At 38.5% G+C, this 22,713-nt stretch overlaps 1 gene segment (V, D, J or C); it reads right to left on the bottom strand.

The window, feature by feature from the left end:
• Positions 1-663: 663 nt before the first annotated feature.
• Positions 664-21,687, bottom strand: LOC138804370 (immunoglobulin kappa variable 2-30-like). The segment is given in 2 exon segments: positions 664-995; positions 21,681-21,687. Coding segments are annotated over 2 exon segments (339 nt in total).
• Between the last annotated feature and the right edge of the window lie 1,026 nt (positions 21,688-22,713).

Below are 22,713 nucleotides of genomic sequence, written 5' to 3'. Positions count from 1 at the left end.
AGAGGTTGACCAGGTAAGATTGTGAATACAGCTCTCATTGAAAAAGAGTTCAGTCTCAGACTTCTGGGACCTATGAACCATATTATAGGGTTTCACCACACACCATTCTCTTAAGTAGAGCCAGAGCCCCAGGACATAGAAGGCAGACAATACTCTGCTTTATGCAATTTTGTATGTTCCCCAGGTTGATCCAGCCGAGAGACACTGATCAAACTCTGGTGATGGCTTGATGGTCAGGCAGGGTTTGATGAACACACAGAGCAGAAGCTAGAAAAGGCACAACTGGGATTCCAGGTTCTGAACAGAAAGCATATCAAAAGATGTAGTCTACGTGTACTGAAAGGTAGTATTATAAAATTCATCACAAAGAGAATAATCATCACAGAAGACACTTGGTTTTTAGAGTAAAGGTTGGCTATAATATTACTGAAGAGAAAATTGAATTTTCAATAAATACCTAATGGTTCATCTGGTCTTTATATTCAGGTAATTATTCTCCTGGTTGTTATAGAATGCATTTTGTTGTATTGTCATAAACTCTTCACCTCTACTCAGAGTGACCTCAATATCTTCCTCCTAGGCAGACTCACACAATCTGCTGGGCTGCTCCCCAGACCAGCCAGCCATGAGGGCAGCTGACCCAGCCAGATGGCAGGTTTTTGTTCAAGGCTGTATCACTGTGGGAGGAGTATGTGTCCCTTGTAAACAGTAATAAAGTCCAACATCTTCAGCCTCCACCCTGCTGATTGTCAGTGTGAAATCTGTGCCTGACCCACTGCCACTGAATCTGTCTGGGACCCCAGAATCTCGTTTGGAAACTAAATAGATCAGGCGATGTGGAGACTGGCCTGGTTTCTGTAGGAACCAATGCAAATAGGTGTTTCCATTGCTATGCAGAAGGCTCTGACTAGACCTGCAGGAAATGGAGGCTGGCTCTCCCAGGGTGACAGGCAAGGACCTTGGAGTCTGGGTCATCACAACATCTCCACTGGATCCTGGAATTAGAATAAGGCAGAGAGAGCAAGGTTATATTTAAAAATAGAGAGCCATGCATGAATTACTTTTATTTAGATATATGTTTCCTCTTATTCATATTCATGATTTAATTTTTAATTTAAAATACTAAGTATAAAAAGTAATATTCTTGCAGCACAAAAGTGTCTCTAGGAGTAGAGCAGTATTCCCACCTAGCAGAGTCTCCACTCAAGCACAGGTTCTTGCTCTTTCTGGACTGTTTCTCACTTTCTCAGACCTAAACCTCATTGCCCTACCATGAACATCTAACACATGGATAAATTACCACTTGTCAATGAGAGCTCACCTCCCACCCTCAACGATTCCTCACTTCCCTTTGCCCTTACCAGAGATCCAGAGCATTAACAGACATAGGAACTGAGACAAGGACTTCATTTTTAGGAGTGGAATGAGGAGTCTAGTCAGGTCAAGGCAAGATCATAGCTGAGCCTTTATTTCAGACTTAGAAACGAAGGTCCTCCTTAGGGAGTAATATGCAAATAGCCAGGTGGGTGCAACAGTGTAAGAAAAGAAAAAGGAACAGTCTATGGGCCATCCTTCTTTCCTCTTCAGAGAACCTTCTCTTTAAGTCTTTAGCCCTCTTATTTCTTGGGCAGTTGTTTCTTTGAGAATTTGTTGTTGGGGGATTTAATTTTTCAAGTTCTAAGTATATTTTAGATATGAGACCCTAATCCATTGCATTGCTAGTGAAGATCTTCTCCCAATCAGTGGGCTTTCTATTGATCTTGCTAGCTATGTCCTTTGCCATGGAGAAGCTCTTCAGTTTTGTGCAGTCTTATTTGTCCAAACTTTCTTTGATTTGTTGTGTTTCTGGGTCTCTTTTAAGAAAATTTCGGCCTGTACCCAGGAGAACTAGGGTTTCTCTGATTCCATTCTGTAATGTTTTTAGGGTGTCTGCTTTGACTTTGAGGTCTTTTATCCATTTGGAGTTGCTTTGTTGCAGGGTGATATATAAGGATCTAGCCTTGGTTGTCTACAAGTGATTAAGCAATTTTAACAGCACCATTTACTGAAGAGGCAAGAACTCTAATAACAACAGATGATGGAGGGGATGTGGACAGATGGGAACATTAATGCTCTGTTGTTGGGAGTAAAAACTTGTTCAACCACTTTGGAAAGTAGTATGGAGGTTTCTCAAAAGATTCCACATAGAGCTCTCCTATGACCGAGCAATGCCACTTTTGGGCATTTACTCAAATGATCACAAACAAGACTATAATAAAGCTACCAGCACAATTATGTTTATTGCAACATTATTTACCATAGCTAACATATGGAACCAACCCAGATGCCCCTCAAAAGATGAATGTATCAAGAAAATGTGGTTACATACACAATGGAATTCTATGCCTCCATCAGAAAGAATGTAAAGACTTGGAAAAAATTATATTAAGTGAAGTAAGCCAGGCTCAAAGAAGCATAGGTCCAATGGTTTCCTTTATTTGCAATAACTAGTATATGTCTGAGACAAGCAGAAATTGTCAGATAAGTTGATGTTAGGTGAAATGAACCATAAGGTAGGATTCAAATGTTTTTTTTTTCTTTCTTGTGGTTGTTTCTAACATACTTATATGATGATTTCTTTGTTGCTTTGTATGCCCCCCCACCATGGCATAACCCCTGTTTTCACTGTATTTGATGTTGATATAATTTGTGGAAGTTAAGGGGAAAATAGGGAAGCAGGTGGACCCATCACAAAAATGAAATGTACAAGACATTATGGTGAAAAACAAACTTTACAACTTTGGCCGGTGTGTGTGGGGTTGGTTGGGGAACTTCAGGGGGACAGGGAGTGGTATGGGTAGATGGGAAATGATCAGAAGGGGAAACAAAGGAGGAGGCAACAAGGCTTGATGAGAAATGTACTCATAAATTGAAAGAGAAAGTTCATTACAGAACACATTCTATGAAGCCATCATAACCCTCATCCCAAAACCAGGCAGGGACTCATCAAAGAAAGAGAACTATAGACCCATTTCTTTGATGAACATTTATGCAAAACTTCCCAACAAAATTTTGGCCAACCGACTTCAACAATTCATCCAAAAAAATCATACACCACGATCAAACAGGATTCATTTCAGGGATGCAAAGCTGGTTCAATATATGCAAATCAATTAATATTATTCATCACATCAACAGGAGCAAGAATAAGAACCACATGGTTATCTCAATAGATGCAGAAAAAGCATTCAACAAGATCCAACACTCCTTTATGATGAAGGTTTTGGAAAAATTAGGAATCCATGGAACATTCCTCAATACGATAAAAACTGTATATGACAAACCTACAGCCAGGATTATATTTAATCGTGAAAAACTAAAGCCATTTCCTCTTAACTCAGGAACAAGACAAGGATGTCCATTCTCTCCACTTCTCTTCAATCTAGTATTAGAATGCCTAGCTACAGCAATAAGACAAGATGCAGACATAAAGGGGATCCAAATAGGGAAAGAAGAAATAAAACTCTCCCTCTTTGCAGATGACATGATCTTATATTTAAAGAATCCCATAGACTCCACTGCCAAATTACTCAAGCTGATTCAAAACTTTGGCAAAGTAGCAGGGTATAAAATTAACCCCCAAAAATCAATGGCTTTTCTGTATGCCAACAATGAGAAAAGTGTGGCTGAAATTAGGAAAGTAACTCCATTTTTAATAGCCCCTCAAAAAATAAAATAACCAGGAATTAAGTGAACCAAAGAAGTGAAGGACCTCTATGATGAAAACTTTAAAATCTTGAAAAAGGAAATCAAAACAGAACTTAGAAAATGGCAAAACCTCCCATGCTCCTGGATTGGAAAGATTAACATCATGAAAATGGCAATACTTCCCAAGGCTACAAATTCAATGCGATACCTATCAAAATTCCAACCTCATTCTTCAAGGAAATAGAAGAGGCAATCCAAAAATTCATATGGAACAATAAAAAACCCTGAATAGCGAAAACGCTCCTCAACGGAGACGCTACTGGAGGAATATCAATACCAAATTTCAAAATCTACTGTAAAGCCATAGTAAGCAAAACAGCTTGGTACTGGCATAAGAACAGACCTCAGGACCAATGGAATAGAATTGAAAACCCAGAAATGAACCTACAGACATATAGCCAACTAATCTTCAATAAGGGAGTTAAAATAATAGAATGGAAGAAAGACAACCTCTTCAGTCAATGGTGCTAGCAATATTGGTTAACTACTTGTAGAAAACTAAAGCTAGATCCTTATATATCACCCTGCAACAGAATCAACTCCAAATGGATCAAAGACCTCAGAGTCAAAGCAGACACTATGAAAACATTACAGGATGGAATAGGAGAAACCCTAGCCCTCCTTGGCTCAGGCCGCAATTTTCTTAATAGAGACCAGGAAACACATCAAATTAAAGAAAGGTTGGATAAATGGGATTGCATGAAGTTGCAGAACTTCTGCATGGCAAAGGACATAGTAAGCAAGATCAATGGAAAGCCCATGGATTGGGAGAAGATCTTCACTAGCCATTGAATGGACAAGGGTCTCATATCTAAAATACACTTGGAACTCAAAAAATTAAATCCCCCAAAAACAAATCCTCAAAGAAACAACTGCCCAATAAATAAGTGGGCTAAAGAATTGAAGAGAAATTTCTCTGAAGAAGAAAGAAGGATGGCCAATAGATATATGAAGAAATGTTCAACCTCCCTAGCCATAAAAGAAATGCAATTCAAAACAACATTGAGATACCACCTCACCCCAGTTAGAATGGCTATAATCAAGAACTCTAACAACAACAGATGTTGGAGAGGATGTGGACAGAAGGGAACCTTAATGCATTTTTGTTGGGAGTGTAAACTTTTTCAACCACTTTGGAAAGCATTATGGAGATTCCTGAAAAGACTTCACAAAGACCTCCCCTATGACCCAGCAATTCCACTTTTGGGCATTTACCCAAATGTTTACAAACAAGACCACACTAAAGCTACTAGCACAACTATGTTTATTGCAGCATTATATACCACAGTTAAGATATGGAACCAACCCAGATGCCCCTCAGCAGATGAAAGGATCAAGAAAATGATGTATATATACACAATGGAATTCTATGCCTCCATCAGAAAGAATGACATTTCCCCATTTGATAGGAAATGGAAAGGCTTGGAAAAAATTATATTCAGTGAAGTAAGCCACGCCCAAAGAAACATAGGTCACATGGTTTCCCTTATTTGCAATATCTAGTATATGTATGAATCAAGCAGGAAAGGGCAGATAATGTGATGTTAGGAAAATGAACCCTTAGATATGTATTTAAATGTTTTTTTTTTCATGCATTTGTTTCTAACTCATTTATAAGAATATTTCTTTGTAGCTTTGTATGTCCCTCCCCCACAATATATCCCCTGCTTTCACTATATTTGGTTTCGGTATAATTTGTGGAGGAGATGGGGAAAAACCAGTTCTTTAAGGATATAGGTGGACCCGATGCAACAATGAGAAGTACAAATTGTCATGTCAAAAACGAAATTTACAACTTTGGTGCGGGGGTGGGGGGGTTGGTTGTGAGGGGGATTGGGAGGGGGGGCAGGGGATTGCTGGGAAGGGATGTGAAGGGTAAACAAAGGAGGAGGCTGCAATGCTTGATAAGAAATGTACACATTATCTTGTCCATGTAATTGTAACCCCTCTGTACAGTATTTTCACAATAAAAAAAAAAAAAAGAAATGTACTCATTACCTTGCCCATGTGATTGTAACTCATCTGTATATTTATTTCTTTTGTTTTTTGCGTTTTTTTTCTCCTTTCTGGCTGCTTTTCTTTTCTGTACCCTTTGTCTTGTATATAAATTTTGTTTTGTTTTATTTTGAAGAGAGTAAGAGATGCCATAGGAATGTTGGGACAAATGGTCAACAAATGCAACAGTAATACTCACTAGACATTGTTGAAAATGAACTATAAAACTTTTGGGACAAAGATTAGGAGGAAGGAAAGGGAGAAAATGGGGGAAGGGGTAACACTGTTCAAAAATTAATGTATTTATTACCTGTCTTATGTAACTGTAATCACTTTGTACATCACCTATATAATAACAATAAGAAATGAAAAATAATAAGAGTATTTTATTTTTAGAAGATCAAGCAAAAAATGTTAGATCCAAACCTTCCAAAATGGAGGTACAAAATTTTTGTTATTTTGTCTTTATGTTTTTTAAGTTAATAACAAATTCATAATTACATTAGACTTCCAAAAGTAGTCTGACAGTGTCATTGAGAATTAATAATAAATTATGTGATATTCAGCATGAAAAAGATAAATTTTCTGATAGATTGCAATTTTAGATGTATTGTTGAGACATGAGTAGAAATAAGTTGTTATAATGATCTTAGTTCCTGAAGAAAAAAGTTGACTACACAAAAATAATAAATATTTAAAGTGGTGGGTGTTCCGGGAAGATGGTGGAGGAGAAGCTGGAATCTGAACAAGCTCTCGCATAGAAAGCAGTTTTAGAGTTCCAGTGAACAGACCTAAGCCAGAGAAACACACCAAGTGTGCCATCACAGGACAGAGAGTTAGAAAAGAGAGGGAAAGCAAAGGCAAGAAGACACATCTGAGCGATTGCCAGCAGCCGCCATGGCGGCGGCGGCAGGGTCGTGGCAGAGACCCCAGCCAGGGCCATACCTGAGCGCTCACACAGAGAGTCTGGGATGAAGGAGCCAGATGCAGCAGGCGAGCGGATTCTACTCAACACCAGAAAGAACCGACAAGGAGCGGACATCTTCATCCTGCAGTTTGCAGACCAGAGACAACCCAGGATCCAAGACTCAGCGTGAGTAGAAGCCCGACGTCCTCACTCCTTCTCAGGGAGCAGAGGAGGGAAGGCCACCCCTCCCCCCCTCCAGGCACCGGTGATCTCCATCTTGGATACCGACAAAGCTCGGAGGAGCTGCCAGCTCCAACTCAGGCCTTGGAATAAAACGAGTCATTTAGCAGGTCACAAGAACTTAACGGTGAAGTGACCTGCCAGACTCAGCTCCATCCAGGGAAAAGTCACCCAGCTCAGGCACCACAGCCATTGGAGTGGCTTTCCTCACTGGGTAACCAGAGCTAGATGCTGCCCCTCCCTCTAGCAGCCTCAACAATCAATTGAAAAACAGAAACCCTGAGAATGGCTCCAGGCTGGGCTCTGTGAGTTTTTTCACAAAATAGCACCAGGGAAAAGCTACTGATTGTTGAAAGGCTTCAACTCTACCCAGAACCTAGCCTCACCACTGCATCCCCCTCTTTTGTGATTCTCAAAGCAGATCACCCTCCCATTGAACTAATCTGGGAGGGGGATCTCAAAATCTTGGGTAAAGCAGAGCATTTTTCTGCCAGTTTGAACAAACTGACTTAAAAAACCAATCAAGCCACAGGACCTCAAGCTGACCAGAGACTCCAACAAGAGGCTGGTTACAGACAAAAGGGAGATACAGGATTCTTCCCACCCCTCCCAAAAAAATTAAAAAAAAAATCAAAGAACTTTTTTTTTTCTTCTTCTTCTTCTTTTCTTTTTTATTTTTGGTACTGTATATATATATATAATTTTTTTCCTTTTCTAAAATTTTATTAATCTTTAATTTTTGCCTTTTTTGAAAAAAAGATTGTTTTCCAGTAACTTTTTTTTCATCTTATAATTTTTATTTTAGGAATACGTGAATGTGCGTTCTCCTTTCTTTTCTTGTCTTCTTTCTCTTTTTCTTTCTTAACGATCTTTTTGTTTTTGTCTAGCTCTACTGAACTTCTGATCTTTTTTTCTCCCTTTCTTATCCTTTTCACCTTTTCCTCTCATTGGACCTTCTTTATGTGACTTAACTCTTGTCCTGCACATCCTCAGATAAACAGGTAGTTAACTAGTAGACCTTATCCCCCATTGTGTACACACTTAATCCACAAATTTATTACTCAATTCAAAACCTCTGAGACTTAAATTCCTTAATATCAGTACTACCTCTTTATACCTATATAATATTTTAATCATTTTTTTAAGTTTTTCACTTCTCTATGTCCCTTCCCTTCTCTTAATATACTCACATTCCTCTCTAAATAGATGGTCTTTTAATCTCCATAATAATATTAATTTTTACGTTTCTATTTTTTTCTGGTATCTTTTCACTTCCCTTTCCCTTTCTTCTTTTTCTCTCCCTCTCTACTTGCATCCTAGCCAACTTAGTTCCTGCATTGGGATTAGGAAATAGTTAACTCTCCCTGTGCCTCCCCACACCAATCTATTCCTATTTTTTACCCACATCTCTCCCTAACCCTAATAATTTCTGGTTTTCCAAATTCTTCTCTGCGATTCGAAGCCCATTAGCATATACTTGTTTGATGTTGAATAGATGTATCTGTTGAACTAGATTGTATCTGTAGACTATTGACTATACAAATGCAAACTTTGATTGATGGTTGCCTTAAGATAGTGTTCTAGCACAAAACTGGTGCTATTTTCATCTCAAATGGGCAGAGTAAGCCGGAAAAACACAAGAAAAATGGCAAATCCGGGTATCTCAATTCCCTATCTTGATAGTCAGGGGTCAGAACAGATAATGAATAATCCAGAGGAGAGTTCCCAAATAGCTCTACAAACACTGCTGGCAAACATGATAAATGAGAAGTTTGACAACTTACAAAGGACTCTGTATGAGCGTGAAAGGGAGAGAGAGGAGGCATCCCAAAAGCTGAATATCATAAGCGTGAGGAAGCTACTCAAAAACTGATACAGGATTTGCATGAACAACTTGAGAATACTCAAAGAGAAAGGGAGGAATGGCGTGAGCAGGCTGAGAACACTCAAAGAGAACTGTAGGAATCCCACGTATGGGAGGAAATAGAACTACAGGAATCCCACAAACGGGAGGAAGTTAATCAAAGAGTAATACAGGAATTGAGAGACCAGGTAGAGAATACACAAAGATCACTAAAGGCATTCATGGAATCCATTAACAAAGAGCTGAAGGAAGTCAGGGAGACCACAAAGGGAATGCTGAATGGAACCCAACAGAAGGAATGGGAGTCCAAAGTAAACATAACCAATCAACTAAGTGATTTGAGAACAAACACTGAACACCAAATTAAGGAAGTAAAGAAATTCATACAAGACCTAAAACAGAGCTTCAACCAAGAACTTGAAGCTATCAAAACTGACCAATTAGAAGGAAAAGAGATAAAAAAACAAAGCAGAGAGTCTTGACAGCAGGTTAGACCATGCAGAAGATCGAATCTCAGGGATTGAAGACAGCCTAGATATTATAGAGAAAGAACATACAACCATCCAAGACAAGTCCAAGAAATATGATAGATCTATCCAACACCTGGAAGACACCATCAGAAGGCCTAACCTAAGGATAATGAGTGTAGAGGAGCACCTAGAAACAGAAACAGAAGTTGATGTCTAGGAAATTTGTTTAACAGGATCCTAGCAGAGAACTTCCCAAACACACAAAAAGATAGGCCTATTCAGATACAAGAAGCTTTTAGAACCCCAAATAGACCAGACCAGAAAAGGACATCCCACTGTCACATTATAATCCACACAGGATCAACTCAGACCAAGGAAAAGATCCTTAAAGCTGTCAAGGAGAAAAGGTTAATCACCTATAAAGGAAAACGAATTAGAATCACCTAAGATTTCTCAGCAGAGACAATCAAAGCAAGAAGAGCCTGGAATGTTGTATGCCATGCCCTAAAAACAAACAACTATCAACCAAGAATACTGTATCCAGCTAAACTCTCCTTCATATCTAAAGGCCAAATAAAAACCTTCCATAGCAAAGAAAAATTGAAACAATACATCTCCACCAAACCAGCCCTACAAAAGATTCTTAAAGATGTCCTACACATAGAAAACCAACAAGACCGCAACAAAGGCCAAGAAACTGCACCCAAACTGAGAATCCAAAACCATAGGAAGAACCCAGTTTTCGCAGCCCCCAAGAAGGTGGATAACATGGCAGGAACTCCCAAATACCTCTCAGTCCTATCTCTTAACTTAAACGGACTGAACTCTCCAATTAAGCGACATAGACTGTCTAGTTGGATTAAAAACAAGAGCCTTCTATCTGCTGCCTGCAGGAGTCACATCTTGCCCGTAAAAACAAACACATTTTCAATGTTAAAGGCTGGAACAAAATCTACCAAGCAAACGGCCCCCATAAACAGGCGGGAGTTGCAATCCTAATATCAGATAAAATAGACTTCAAATTAAAATTCGTGAGAAGAGATAAAGAAGGTCGCTACATACTAATTAAAGGATCTCTCCTTCAGGAGGATATTACAATTCTAAATATCTATTCGCCAAACAATGGAGCACCCAAATTTATCAAAGACACACGACTTGCCCTCAAATCCCACATAGATCCAAAGACATTAATTGTTGGGGATTTTAACACACCACTCTCCCCACTAGATAGATCAACTCGGCAAAAACTCAACAGAGAAACCGCAGATCTAAACAGCTGCATGATCAACTAGACTTAACAGACATCTACCGAACATTTCACCCAGCAGCATCAGAATTCACGTTTTTCTCAGCAGCACACGGAACGTTTTGTAAAATAGACCACATTTTGGGCCACAAAGCAAACTTGTCCATATTCAGAAACATTGAATTTATACCTTGCATCCTCTCTGACCACGAGGGAATAAAATTCGAACTCAACACCAAAAGCCACCAGAGAAAGTCTGGCATCACATGGAGGCTGAACAACACACTGCTGAATCATGAGTGGGTCATGGAAGAGATTAGAAAGGAAATTCAAATGTTCATGCTATTCAACAAAAATGAACACACAAATTACTGCTCCTCTGGGACACAGCAAAGGCAGTACTCAGAGGCAAGTTTATAGCTCTGAGCTCCTACATCAACAAATTGGAGAGATCTGAAACTAACAATTTAATGACACATCTAAACCTCCTTGAAAAAGAGCAGCAAGATAAACCCCAATCCTGTAGACAGAAAGAAATAATCAAAATTAAATCAGAATTAAATGAATTAGAATCCAAAAAAAACTATAGAAAGAATCAACAAAACAAAGAGTTGGTTCTTCAAAAAAATTAACAAAATTGACAGACCCTTAGCAAATCTTATCAGAAAAAGAAGAGAACACACCCAAATTAATAAACTCAGAGATGAGAATGGAAACATCACCACGGAAACAACCAAGATTCAGAACACTATAAGGGAATACTTCTCAAAACTTTATGCTAATAAGTTTGAGAACTTGACAGAAATGGACCTTTTCCTAGCAAATATTGACATGCCAAAACTAAACCAAGATGAGTTAAACTATCTTAACAGGCCCAAATCAAGCACTGAAATAGAAACAGCAATAAGAGACCTCCCAGCTAAGAAAAGTCCAGGACCAGATGGTTTTTACAGCGGAATTTTACAAGGCCTTCAAAGCAGAGCTCACACCAATACTCCTCCAACTCTTCAATGAAATTGAAAGAGAAAGCTCACTACCGAACACATTCTATGAAGCCATCATAACCCTCATCCCAAAACCAGGCAGGGACTCATCAGAGAAAGAGAAATATAGATCCATTTCTTTGATGAATATTGATGCAAAACTTCTCAACAAAAATTTGGCCAGTCGACATCAACAATTCATCCAAAAAATCATACACCACGATCAAACAGGATTCATTTCAGGGATGCAAAGCTGGTTCAATATATGCAAATCAATTAATATTATTCATCACATCAACAGGAGAAAGAATAAGAACCACATGGTTACCTCAATAGATGCAGAAAAATCATTCAACAAGATCCAACACCCCTTCATGATGAAGGTTTTGGAAAAATTAGGAATCCATGGAACATTCCTCAATACAATAAAGGCTGTATATGACAAACCTATAGCCAGCATTATACTCAATGGTGAAAAACTAAAGCCATTTCCTCTTAACTCAGGAACAAGACAAGGATGCCTACTCTCTCCACTTCTCTTAAATCTAGTATTAGAATGCCTAGCTACAGCAATAAGACAAGATGCAGACATAAAGGGGATCCAAATAGGGAAAGAAGAAATAAAACTCTCCCTCTTTGCAGATGACATGATCTTATATTTAAAGAATCCCATAGACTCCACTGCCAAATTACTCAAGCTGATTCAAAACTTTGGCAAAGTAGCAGGGTATAAAATTAACCCCCAAAAATCAATGGCTTTTCTGTATGCCAACAATGAGAAAAGTGTGGCTGAAGTTAGAAAAGCAACTCCATTTTTAATAGCCCCACAAAAAATAAAATACCTAGGAATTAACTTAACTAAAGAAGTGAAGGACCTCTATGATGAAAACTTTAAAATCTTGAAAAAGGAGATCAACACAGAACTAAAAAAATGGCAAAGCCTCCCATGCTCCTGGATTGGAAAGATTAACATCGTGAAAATGGCAATACTTCCCAAGGCTATCTACAAATTCAACGCAATACCTATCAAAATTCCAACCTCATTCTTCAAGGAAATAGAAGAGGCAATCCAAAAATTCATATGGAACAATAAAAGACCCCGAATAGCAAAAACGCTCCTCTATGGAAAGAACACTGCTGGAGAAATATCAATACCAAATTTCAAACTCTACTATAAAGCCATAATAATCAAAACAGCTTGGTATTGGCATAAGAACAGACCTCAGGACCAATGGAATAGAATTGAAAACCCAGAAATGAACCTACAGACCTATAGCCATCTAATCTTCGATAAGGGAGCTAAAACAATAGAATGGAAGAAAGACAACCTCTTCAGTAAATGGTGCTGGAAAAATTGGTTATCTACATGTAGACAACTAAAGCTAGATCCTTATATATCACCCTGCACCAGAATCAACTCCAAATGGATCAAACACCTTGAAGTCAAAGTAGACACTCTGAAAACAATACAGGATGGAATAGGAGAAACCCTAGGTCTTCTTGGCTCAGGCCGAAATTTTTTGAATAGAGACCCGGAAACACAACAAATCAAAGAAAGGTTGGACAAATGGGATTGCATAAAGTTGCAGAGCTTTTGCAGGGCAAATGACATAGCTAGCAAGATCAATAGAAAGTCCAAGGATTGGGAGAAGATCTTTACTAGCCATACAACGGACAAGGGTCTCATATCTAAAATATACTTGGAACTCAAAAAATTAAACCTCCCAACAACAAATCCTAAAAGAAACAACTGCCCAATAAATAAGTGGGCGAAAGACTTAAAGAGAAACTTCTCTGAAGAAGAAAGAAGGATGGCCAATAGACACATGAAGAAATGTTCAACATCCCTAGCCATAAAAGAAATGCAAATCAAACCAAAAAAAAAGAAAGAAAAGAAGAAGAAAAGAAGAAAAAAAGTTCTTCGGTTTTGTTTTTTTTTATTATTTTTTTGGGAGGGGTGTGAAGAATCCTGTAAGATTATTTTTTGTTGCTTTGTATGTCCCTCCCCCCAGTATAACCCCTGCTTTCACTATATTTGATGTCAGTATAACTTGTGGAAGAGATGGGGAAAAACCAGTTGTTTAAGGATACAGGTGGACCTGTTTCAACAATGAGAAGTACAAGTTGTCATGTCCAAAATGAGTGCGGGAGGGGGGGAAGGGGGGGGGAAGGAGAAGGATTGGGATTGGGGGGAGGGGGGAGGCTGGGAAGGGATGTGAAGTGTAAACAAAGGAGGAGGCTGCAATGCTTGGTAAGAAATGTATGCATTATCCTGCCAATGTAATTGTAACCCCTCAGTATAGTATGTTCACATATAAAATAAAATTAAATTAAAAAAATAAAAATTTAAAGTGGTAAACTAACTTGTTAATTAACTCCTTTAGATCATTGCACAATGTGTGCAAATGCAAAAATTATATTGTACTTCAAATTAGATTATACTGTGGTAATCAGTAATTGTTTTATAAATTTTAGTGACTAACATATAATATTATTTTTCAAAAATCTTTTTCACAAGCTATTTTGTATTAGCCTTGCATCTTCTATATACTCTTCTGTAATTTCTGTAGGGGAAAAAAGAAAATGCTTAAATAGGGATACAGCTTGACCCATTGTAATACTGAGATATACAAGACACTATGTTAAAAACAAAATTTACAACTTTGGGGGACTGCGGTGTGTGGGGAGTAGTTGTGGAAGTGGGAGGGAAGGGATGGTAGGGGAAAAACAAAGGAGGAGGCAACAATGCTCCATAGGAAATGTACTCATTACCTAGCTCCTGAAACTTCAACCCCTCTGTAAAGTATTTTTAGAAAAGAAAGTACAAAAAATGTTAACATGTCACTTGAAATAACATTTTTACTAAAAGGTTTGATTAACTGAACAAGAAAATCTTTGACTACAAGAAATCAATGTTTAATGTAATTAACAAACGTGTTAATTACGCTGCTTAAGTCATTGTAAAATATGTGAACATACCTAAACATCATATTATACTTCATATACAATTATATTTTGGCAATAAACCATCTTAAAATTTTAATGACTATTTTTCTCTTTACAAAATCTTTCCAAAAATCAAAAGCTATATTAACTGACTTTTAAAAACCTGCTATGGGCCAGGTGTTCTAGGTGCCTTTGGAGCCGGCTTGGCTTGTAAGCCCTGGTGAGCAGCTGGGGAGGAATAGATTTCAAAATGTTTAATGGAAGATAAAATAAAATATATGCAATAAAGTAAAATGCTCTCTGAGTTTTATGGACTGTCCATTGGCCTTTGCATTGGTGCCCTGGGCACTTTTTATGAATGGCTGCCCTCCTTCTATTCTGAATGCTCTTAAACTTAAGCATTGCCTCCCTCAATGATAGTTCACATGAGACATTTCCCCTTAATGCTTAGGAAAAGACATGTCTCCTCATCTAGTTTTGTGTGCATTATGCATTTCTGTGCCAGATATTTACTAAGCTTTTGAGGATATGTGTGTATTCTTTCTTAATTACTGGAAATACTGCCTTCTCAGAAGCGGGAGTGTCCTCTAAACCAACATCATTTAGGTCATAAATAAAACAATATTTTGTGTGCTCTGCCTGGGGATTGAAGTCAATCCCTAAGCTTTTGCTCTCAAAGAACATAATCCACAGCTTCATTTCCAGGCTTTTGGTGTTTAATTGGAAATAAGATTATCACAAGAAATGCACTTCCTACTTTTTGTATATAATTGTAACCCCTCTGTATCTCACCTTGACAGTAAAACTTTAAAAAAGAGTCTCATAGACTCTTATAACCAATGTTTGGTTCAAACCACAATCCTCAGATCTCAGCCTCTTGTGTAACATTATAGGCATGAGCTACCAGTGACCAACAAGAAAGCAGTGTTTACTGTGTTTAGTCTGTGTGATCCAGATACAGAATGGATACAATGCAACAAGGCCAAAGTTGGGGACAGGAAGTAGATCTATACAGTGTGGAGAGAACGTCTTCAACATAGAGAATCAAGGACAAGTGACCACAGACAGTGAAGCTAGAGTGACATGAAGGTGTGTTCACCACATGGAGATTAGCATGTGGACTGACTTCATCCCATTGGGCAGAATGTCAGAACTGGAAATGATGAGCAGAGTACTCTCATAGAAGTTAACAAACCCAAGACAGTGATGCATAAAGATAACACTGCTCTGCTGTGGTAGCCCATGGGCAAACCATAGGCCACTTGATGCCTCTTCAAAACCATTCATTACAAGAATGCCACGAGAGTAGTTATTTCATCACCTCCACCTTCTTAAACATTAGTGCTCACTGCAGTACATGCTAGCATAACTGTTTCAAGAATTTTTCTACACTGCTTTTCTTTCCTCTTTTGACAATAATGTATAATCCTGTCTACAAGGTTGCCACTCCTCTGAAATTTTACTTCCAATCATATCATATGGTCACTGTATATCTCCTACTGTCTTTGTCTGGGGGAGATTTGCTCTCTCTCCTATGCACTTTGGGACAAAGCTGATACTAAAGAAAACAAGGAGAAGGCAGCTAGCTATTTTGTAGATGTGAAGACTATCTAGTACATTATAGGGGACATATTAACTGGATGAGGAAGAGAGATCCTGAGAGCCTCTACTCTTATATGGTTAAAAGAAACCAGGCTCTGAGGATAACACATTAAATTTCCATGATCCATGCTCCAGGGCTCACTTCAGCAAGTGTGGACATGTAGCTTGTGAACTTCAAGTCCACACAGACTTCAGGTACTGGAATATATGGAAGAGTTCGAATACTAGCCTCAAATCAGAGTTGTGGGCAGGCATACATGGCCATGGGTTATGACAGATGGAGCTATCTGACTGGGAGATGAGGCTGAAGACCTCGCTGGAGGGGAAAACCAGCAGACATTTTCACGAAGCTTTCTGGAAGAAGATAATACATCCAAGAAAGGAAAGTGCTTATAGTCTGGGCTATGAACCTGAATGACATCTGGGACTAAGGTGAAAGCCTGAGAGACCCAGCCTTCAGAGCAGGGCTGACTATGTGAAAGGATGATCCAGGGCTTTTCTCACTGATTCTGAGGGGCTGGGATAATGTGGAAAGTCAGCAGGGCCCTCAGGACAGAGCCTTAAATCCACTGGAGCCCTTCTTATCAGAACATAGAGGAACACACCACAAATTAATGCAGAAGTTATACATGTATTATTTATATGTAGTAAATCACCTGTTAAATTAATACATTAATAAACATGATTTTAATTGTATACATCATCATTTTTTAATTTTGACACTGAGAAAATTCTCAGTGCGTGTCACCATGTAGCCCTTACTCACTCTAAGACTGAGTATCATGAAGCTCAGGACTAAATCTGTGTCCTTACCTGCTCATTGCAGAGGGCTCTGGGAACCTGATGGGGACAGCAGTGATACTGCAGCTCCCTCTCCCCTCCCACAACTGGACATGGTGACTGCATATGATCCCTTCAGGGCTGCATATCTGCAGGGTCTCCCCTCCTTCCCTCACCTTTCTGACCTGCATGTTATGACTGCATTCTTTTTTTATTGTGAACAGACTGTACAGAGGGGTTACAATTACACGTGGAAGATAATGAGCACATTTCTTATCAAGCATTGCAGCCTCCTCCTTTGTTTACACTTCACATCCCTTCCCAGGCTCCCCACACCCCCAAAACCAAATCCTCCCCTCCCCCCGCACCAAAGTTGTAAAGTTCCTTTTCGACATGACAACTTGTACTTCTCTTTGTTGCAATGGGTCCACCTGTATCCTTAAACGATTTATTTTCCCCCTTCTCCCCCATAAATTATACCGACATCAAATATAGTGAAAGCAGGGATCATACTCTGGGGGAGGGACATACAAAGTAACAAAGAAATAATCTTATAAATGCGTTAGAAACAAATGTGTGAAAGAAAAAAAACATTTAAATACATATCTAAGGGTTCATTTTCCTAACATCACATTATCTGCCCTTTTCTGCTTGACTCATACATATACTAGATACTGCAAATAAGGGAAACTATGGGACCTATGTTTCTTTGGGCCTGGCTTACTTCACTTAATATAATTTTTTCCAAGCTTTTCCATTTCCTAACAAATGGGGCAATGTCATTCTTTCTAATGGAGGCATAGAATTCCATTGTGTATATATACATCATTTTCTTGATCCTTTCATCTACTGAGGGGCATCTGGGTTGTTTCCATATCTTAGCTATGGTAAATAATGCTGCAATAAACATAGTTGTGCTGGTAGCTTTAGTGTGGTCTTGTTTGTAAACATTTGGTTAAAAGCCCAAAAGTGGGATTGCTGGGTCATAGGGGAGCTCTGTGTGAAGACTTTTGAAGAATCTCCATACTGCTTTCCAAAGTGGTTGAACAAGTTTACATTCCCACCAACAATGAAGTAAGGTTCCCTTCTGTCCACATCTCCTCCAGCATCTGTTGTTATTAGAGTTCTTGATTTTTGCCATTCTAACTGGGGTGAGGTGGTATCTCAATGTTGTTTTGATTTGCATTTCTTTTTTGTTTTAATTTAATTTTATTTGTGAACATACTGTACAGAGGAGTTACAATTACATGGGCAGGATAATGTGTACATTTCTTACCAAGCATTGCAGCCTCCTCCTTTGTTTACCCTTCACATCCCTTCCCAGCCTCCCCCCTCCCCCCATCCCAATCCTTCTCCTCTCCCCCCCCCCCCCCCCCGCACCGACGTTGTAAAGCTCGTTTTGGACATGACAACTTGTACTTCTCATTGTTGCAACAGGTCCACCTGTATCCTTAAACAACTGGTTTTTCCCCATCTCCTCCACAAGTTATACTGACATCAAATATAGTGAAAGCAGGGGTTATACTGTGGGGAAGGGATATACAAAGCAACAAAGAGATAATCTTATAAATGCATTAGAAACACATGCATGAAAGAAAAAAAACATTAAAATACACATCTAAGGGTTCATTTTCCTGACATCATATTATCTGACCTTTTCCGCTTGACTCATACATATACTAGATATTAAAAATAAGGGAAACAATGGAACCTATGTTTCTTTGGGCCTGGCTTACTTCACTTAATATAATTTTTTCCAAGTTTTTCCATTTCCTAACAAATGGGGCAATGTCATTCTTTCTGATGGAGGCATAGAATTCCATTGTGTATATATACCACATTTTCTTGATCCATTCATCTACTGAGGGGCATCTGGGTTGGTTCCATATCTTAGCTATGGTAAATAATGCTGCAATAAACATAGTTGTGCTGGTAGATTTAGTGTGGTCTTGTTTGTAAACATTTGGGTAAATGCCCCAAAGTGGGATTGCTGGGTCATAGGGGAGTTCTATGTGAAGTCTTTTGAGGAACCTCCATACTGCTTTCCAAAGTGGTTGAACAAGTTTACATTCCCACCAACAATGAATAAGGTTCCTTTCTGTCCACATCCCCTCCAGCATCTGTTGTTGTTAGAGTTCTTGATTTTTGCCGTTCTAACTGGAGTGAGGTGATATCTCAATGTTGTTTTTATTTGCATTTCTTTTATGGCTAGGGATGCTGAACATTTCTTCATGTGTCTATTGGCCATCCTTCGAGTTGCATTTCTTTTATGGCTAGGGAGGTTGAGCATTTCTTCATGTGTCTATTGGCCATCCTTCTTTCTTCTTCAGTGAAGTTTCTCTTTAATTCTTTAGTCCACTTATTTATTAGGCAGTTGTTTCTTTGAAGATTTGTTGTTGGGGATTTAATTTTTTGAGTTCCAAGTATATTTTAGATATGAGACCCTTGTCAGTTGTATGGCTAGTGAAGATCTTCTCCCAATCCGTGGGCTTTCTATTGATCTTGCTAGCTATATCCTTTGCCATGCAGAAGCTCTGCAACTTCATGCAATCCCATTTATCCAACCTTTCTTTGATTTGTTGTGTTTCTGGGTCTCATTAAGAAAATTTCGACCTGCGCCAAGGAAACGTAGGGTTTCTCCTATTCCATCCTGTAAAGTTTTCAGAGTTATATCTGCATTCTTAACATTCATGTCCTTCTTGCAGGTCACTCTCCATAAGGACACATACAGGGGACACAACTCCTTCCTTTAGAGACAGCTTTGGTGCCATACAGAATGCAGGGATAGAGGCAATGCCAAGCTTCCAGTCTCAGAATCAGCAAGGGCAGAGACTTTCATCCCCAAATCCATCCTGCTAGGAGAAGCTACTTAACTGCGAGTTTATGTTTGGGGCTGTTGCTCTGTTCAGAGTTCCAGTGGGTGTCACTAGTGACAGCAGACATAGTTCTCTTATTTCCCCTCTAGTATTTCTCATAGGGAGCTTTGTGTGGGCAGTGTCAGATGTGCCATCTAATGGTCGTACTGTAAAATTGCATCTTGTAAGATTAGAGAAACAAGATTTTATGAATCCTCATTCCCTCTTCTTCTTCCATTTCCTGTCATCTCCCTTTGCATATATTACCTGTCTAAAGGCGTTTCATTTTTAAACCTCTATACATACATGCATACAATTTATTTGCTCATACTTAGCACTGGATATTTTATTCCCCTGCTATTTACTTCTGATGTTTTTATACTGATAACGTTTACATACTGTATTTCAGTTACAATACCACTATTGCCATCTCCTGTCCTCTCCCCTCCTTCTGGTGTCCATACCTAAATACACAGTCCCTCTTTAGATTCATGGAGGTGTCTCTTTCCATCCTCACCTTTCTTCATTTCCCCATGTCTCCCTTCACACCTGTATGCACACAAAATTGCACACACATACGTGCACACATACTATAACTCTCCAGTGTTGTTACAAGGTATGTTTACCCAGAGAGTTGGAAAGATATGAATCTTTATCTGGAACACTGAAAGATCAAATTAATATTTCTAGGGATAAGAGAATATTTGTTTCTGCCACGAAAAAATGGTTATTTTATGCAATTACATAGTTATATTTGTTTGTTTTATTTTTTTCTTTTTCTTAGTTTCAACTATTTCTTTTTTTATTGTGAAAATACTATACAGAGGGGTTATAATTACATGGGCAAGGTTATGAGTATATCCCTCCCCTATGGTATAAACCCTGTTTTCACTATATTTGTTTGTTTGTTTTTATTGTCTTTAAGTAATTATACAAAGGACTTGTCATTTAACAAGCAGTTAAAGAATACACTATATCTTTTTATAATATTTTATTGTTATTGTAGAGTTGATATATAGAGGGGTTACAGTTACATGAATCAGATAATGAATAATGAGTACAATTCTCTGTGAACCATGTTTCCTTTTCTGTCACCCTTTCCCAGTCTTTCCCTCCCATCTCCACTCATCATTTATCCAGTTCATTTTCCACATAGTGTCCAGTGTGTATGACTGCTGTATTTGTTCATCTTTGTTCCACATTTTATGTGCCCTCCCTTACTCTCTCAAATACAAGCAAAACAAAAGGAAAAGAAAACAAAAACAGCAACATGCTGGGCGCTGGTGGCTCATGCCTCTAATCCTAGCTACTCAGGAGGCTGAGATCTGAGGATCGCGGTTCAAAGCCAGCCCGGGCAGGAGAGACCGTAAGACTCCTATCTCCCATAAACCACCAGAAAACCGGAAGTGGCGCTGTAGCTCAAGTGGTAGAGCGCTCGCCTTGAGCTGAAGAGCTTAGGGAAGGACAACGCCCAGGCCCAGAGTTCAAGCCCCATGACCGACAAAAAACCAAACCAAAACAACAACAAAAAACCCAGCAAGATATATCTTGATCAATGTCACCTCTTTTAACATTCCCATTATTCTTTGTTCATACAAAATTTTCACTCCACTTATGGGCTGTTAGTTGTGACAAGACCCTACCAGAAGCATACATGTGTCAATTGTCACATATTAAATTGTGTTCTACTCCTATCATCCCTCTTAAATGGATATTCTCTACCTCTGTAAATTAGGCCAATATCTTCCAAAAAATGTTCTGCTATAATTTAGCTTTTTCCCTCGAGGTTGAGCCACATCTTCACTACCAGCTTTTTTGATTGTTTATTGGAGATAAGAGTGGGTCACTTGTAATCCTAGCTATTCAGAAGACTGAGATCTGAGGATTGTGGTTTGAAATTAGCTTGATCAGGAAAGTTCCTGGAACTCACAAGTGGACATGGAGCTGTGGTTTAGGTGGTAGTGTTCTACCCTTGAGCAAAAAAGCTCAGGGACAGCACCCAGGCCTTCAGTTTAGGCCTCAGGCCAACAACCCCTTCCCCCTACCCGCCATGTCCCCAAAATAGATTCTCATGCAATTTTTTCTGCCTGAGTTTGGGGTTGGCTTCGAAAAGCCATCCACAGATCTCAGCATCCAGGATAGTTTAGGATTACAGGTGTAAACCACTTGCTCCTAGCTAACTTTTGAAACTTTTGTAGATATTGTAGGTGTTAATGATTCTTGCAGCATGAAACAAATCTCAGCTATTACAAAGGTGAGTTTGTTAAAGGAAGTTTTCCAAATATAAATTTATTTTGAGAATTCTGATATTAAGTATGCAGTCATGGTTATAAATTTTTACACTTTCCATGTTTTTGAAACTCATAAGTTTTAATATTTTATTTTAGCAGTTGTATTTTTTGACATGATATTTTTAATATGCCTTTTGATTTCTTCTTAGACCAACTTTGTAAATCAGATATACAGGCAATGTATGAAAAATGTAGTCTTTACTTAGCTTTTGTAACTGTAACCCCTCTATAAATCATTTTTACAATAACAGTAAAAAAAATAAAATAAATGTAATGCTTTCCCACCATTATATTTGTAAAAATTTCAGGTTTCTTTTTTCTATTGATTTGTGCTTTCATCCTTTTTCATCAATGAAAACAATTTGAGTCTTTGTTTTTAAATTTATTAACAATTTTTAGTAAATACACATAATTATTAATAAAAATGAATTTTGCTCAAGAAAAATATATTATGTTTTTGGTGGTGTAATGTATTTTATGTCTTGAAGATATGATTTTTTTGTACTTGTAAATAATGAAAGATTCAATCCTTTTCATTAGTGATCTTCTACGTATAGTCTGTTATTGAAAGTAGCATAGTAGACTAAGCTATTATTTTTGTAAATCTGTTTCTCCCATTCAGTCACTGCTTATTTCCAGTATTCTGAAGTTCTAATGTTTGGTTCATCTGTGGTCACAATGATCTCCTTCTAGGAGAGTGACAGATGCCCGGAACAGGCATGAGTTAGTGCCCTTAGTGGGCCAAATAGCAGCAGTGATGTCAGGTTCCCTTCCCGAGGTCATGACA

The sequence above is a fragment of the Dipodomys merriami genome, unplaced genomic scaffold (assembly GCF_024711535.1).
Source record: "Dipodomys merriami isolate MVZ:Mamm:240054 unplaced genomic scaffold, mDipMer1.0.p SCAF_36, whole genome shotgun sequence".
In the NCBI taxonomy this organism is placed as follows: Eukaryota; Metazoa; Chordata; class Mammalia; order Rodentia; family Heteromyidae; genus Dipodomys; species Dipodomys merriami.
Note: the sequence above shows the minus strand (reverse complement) of the source record. Positions and strands in the feature narration are given on the sequence as shown.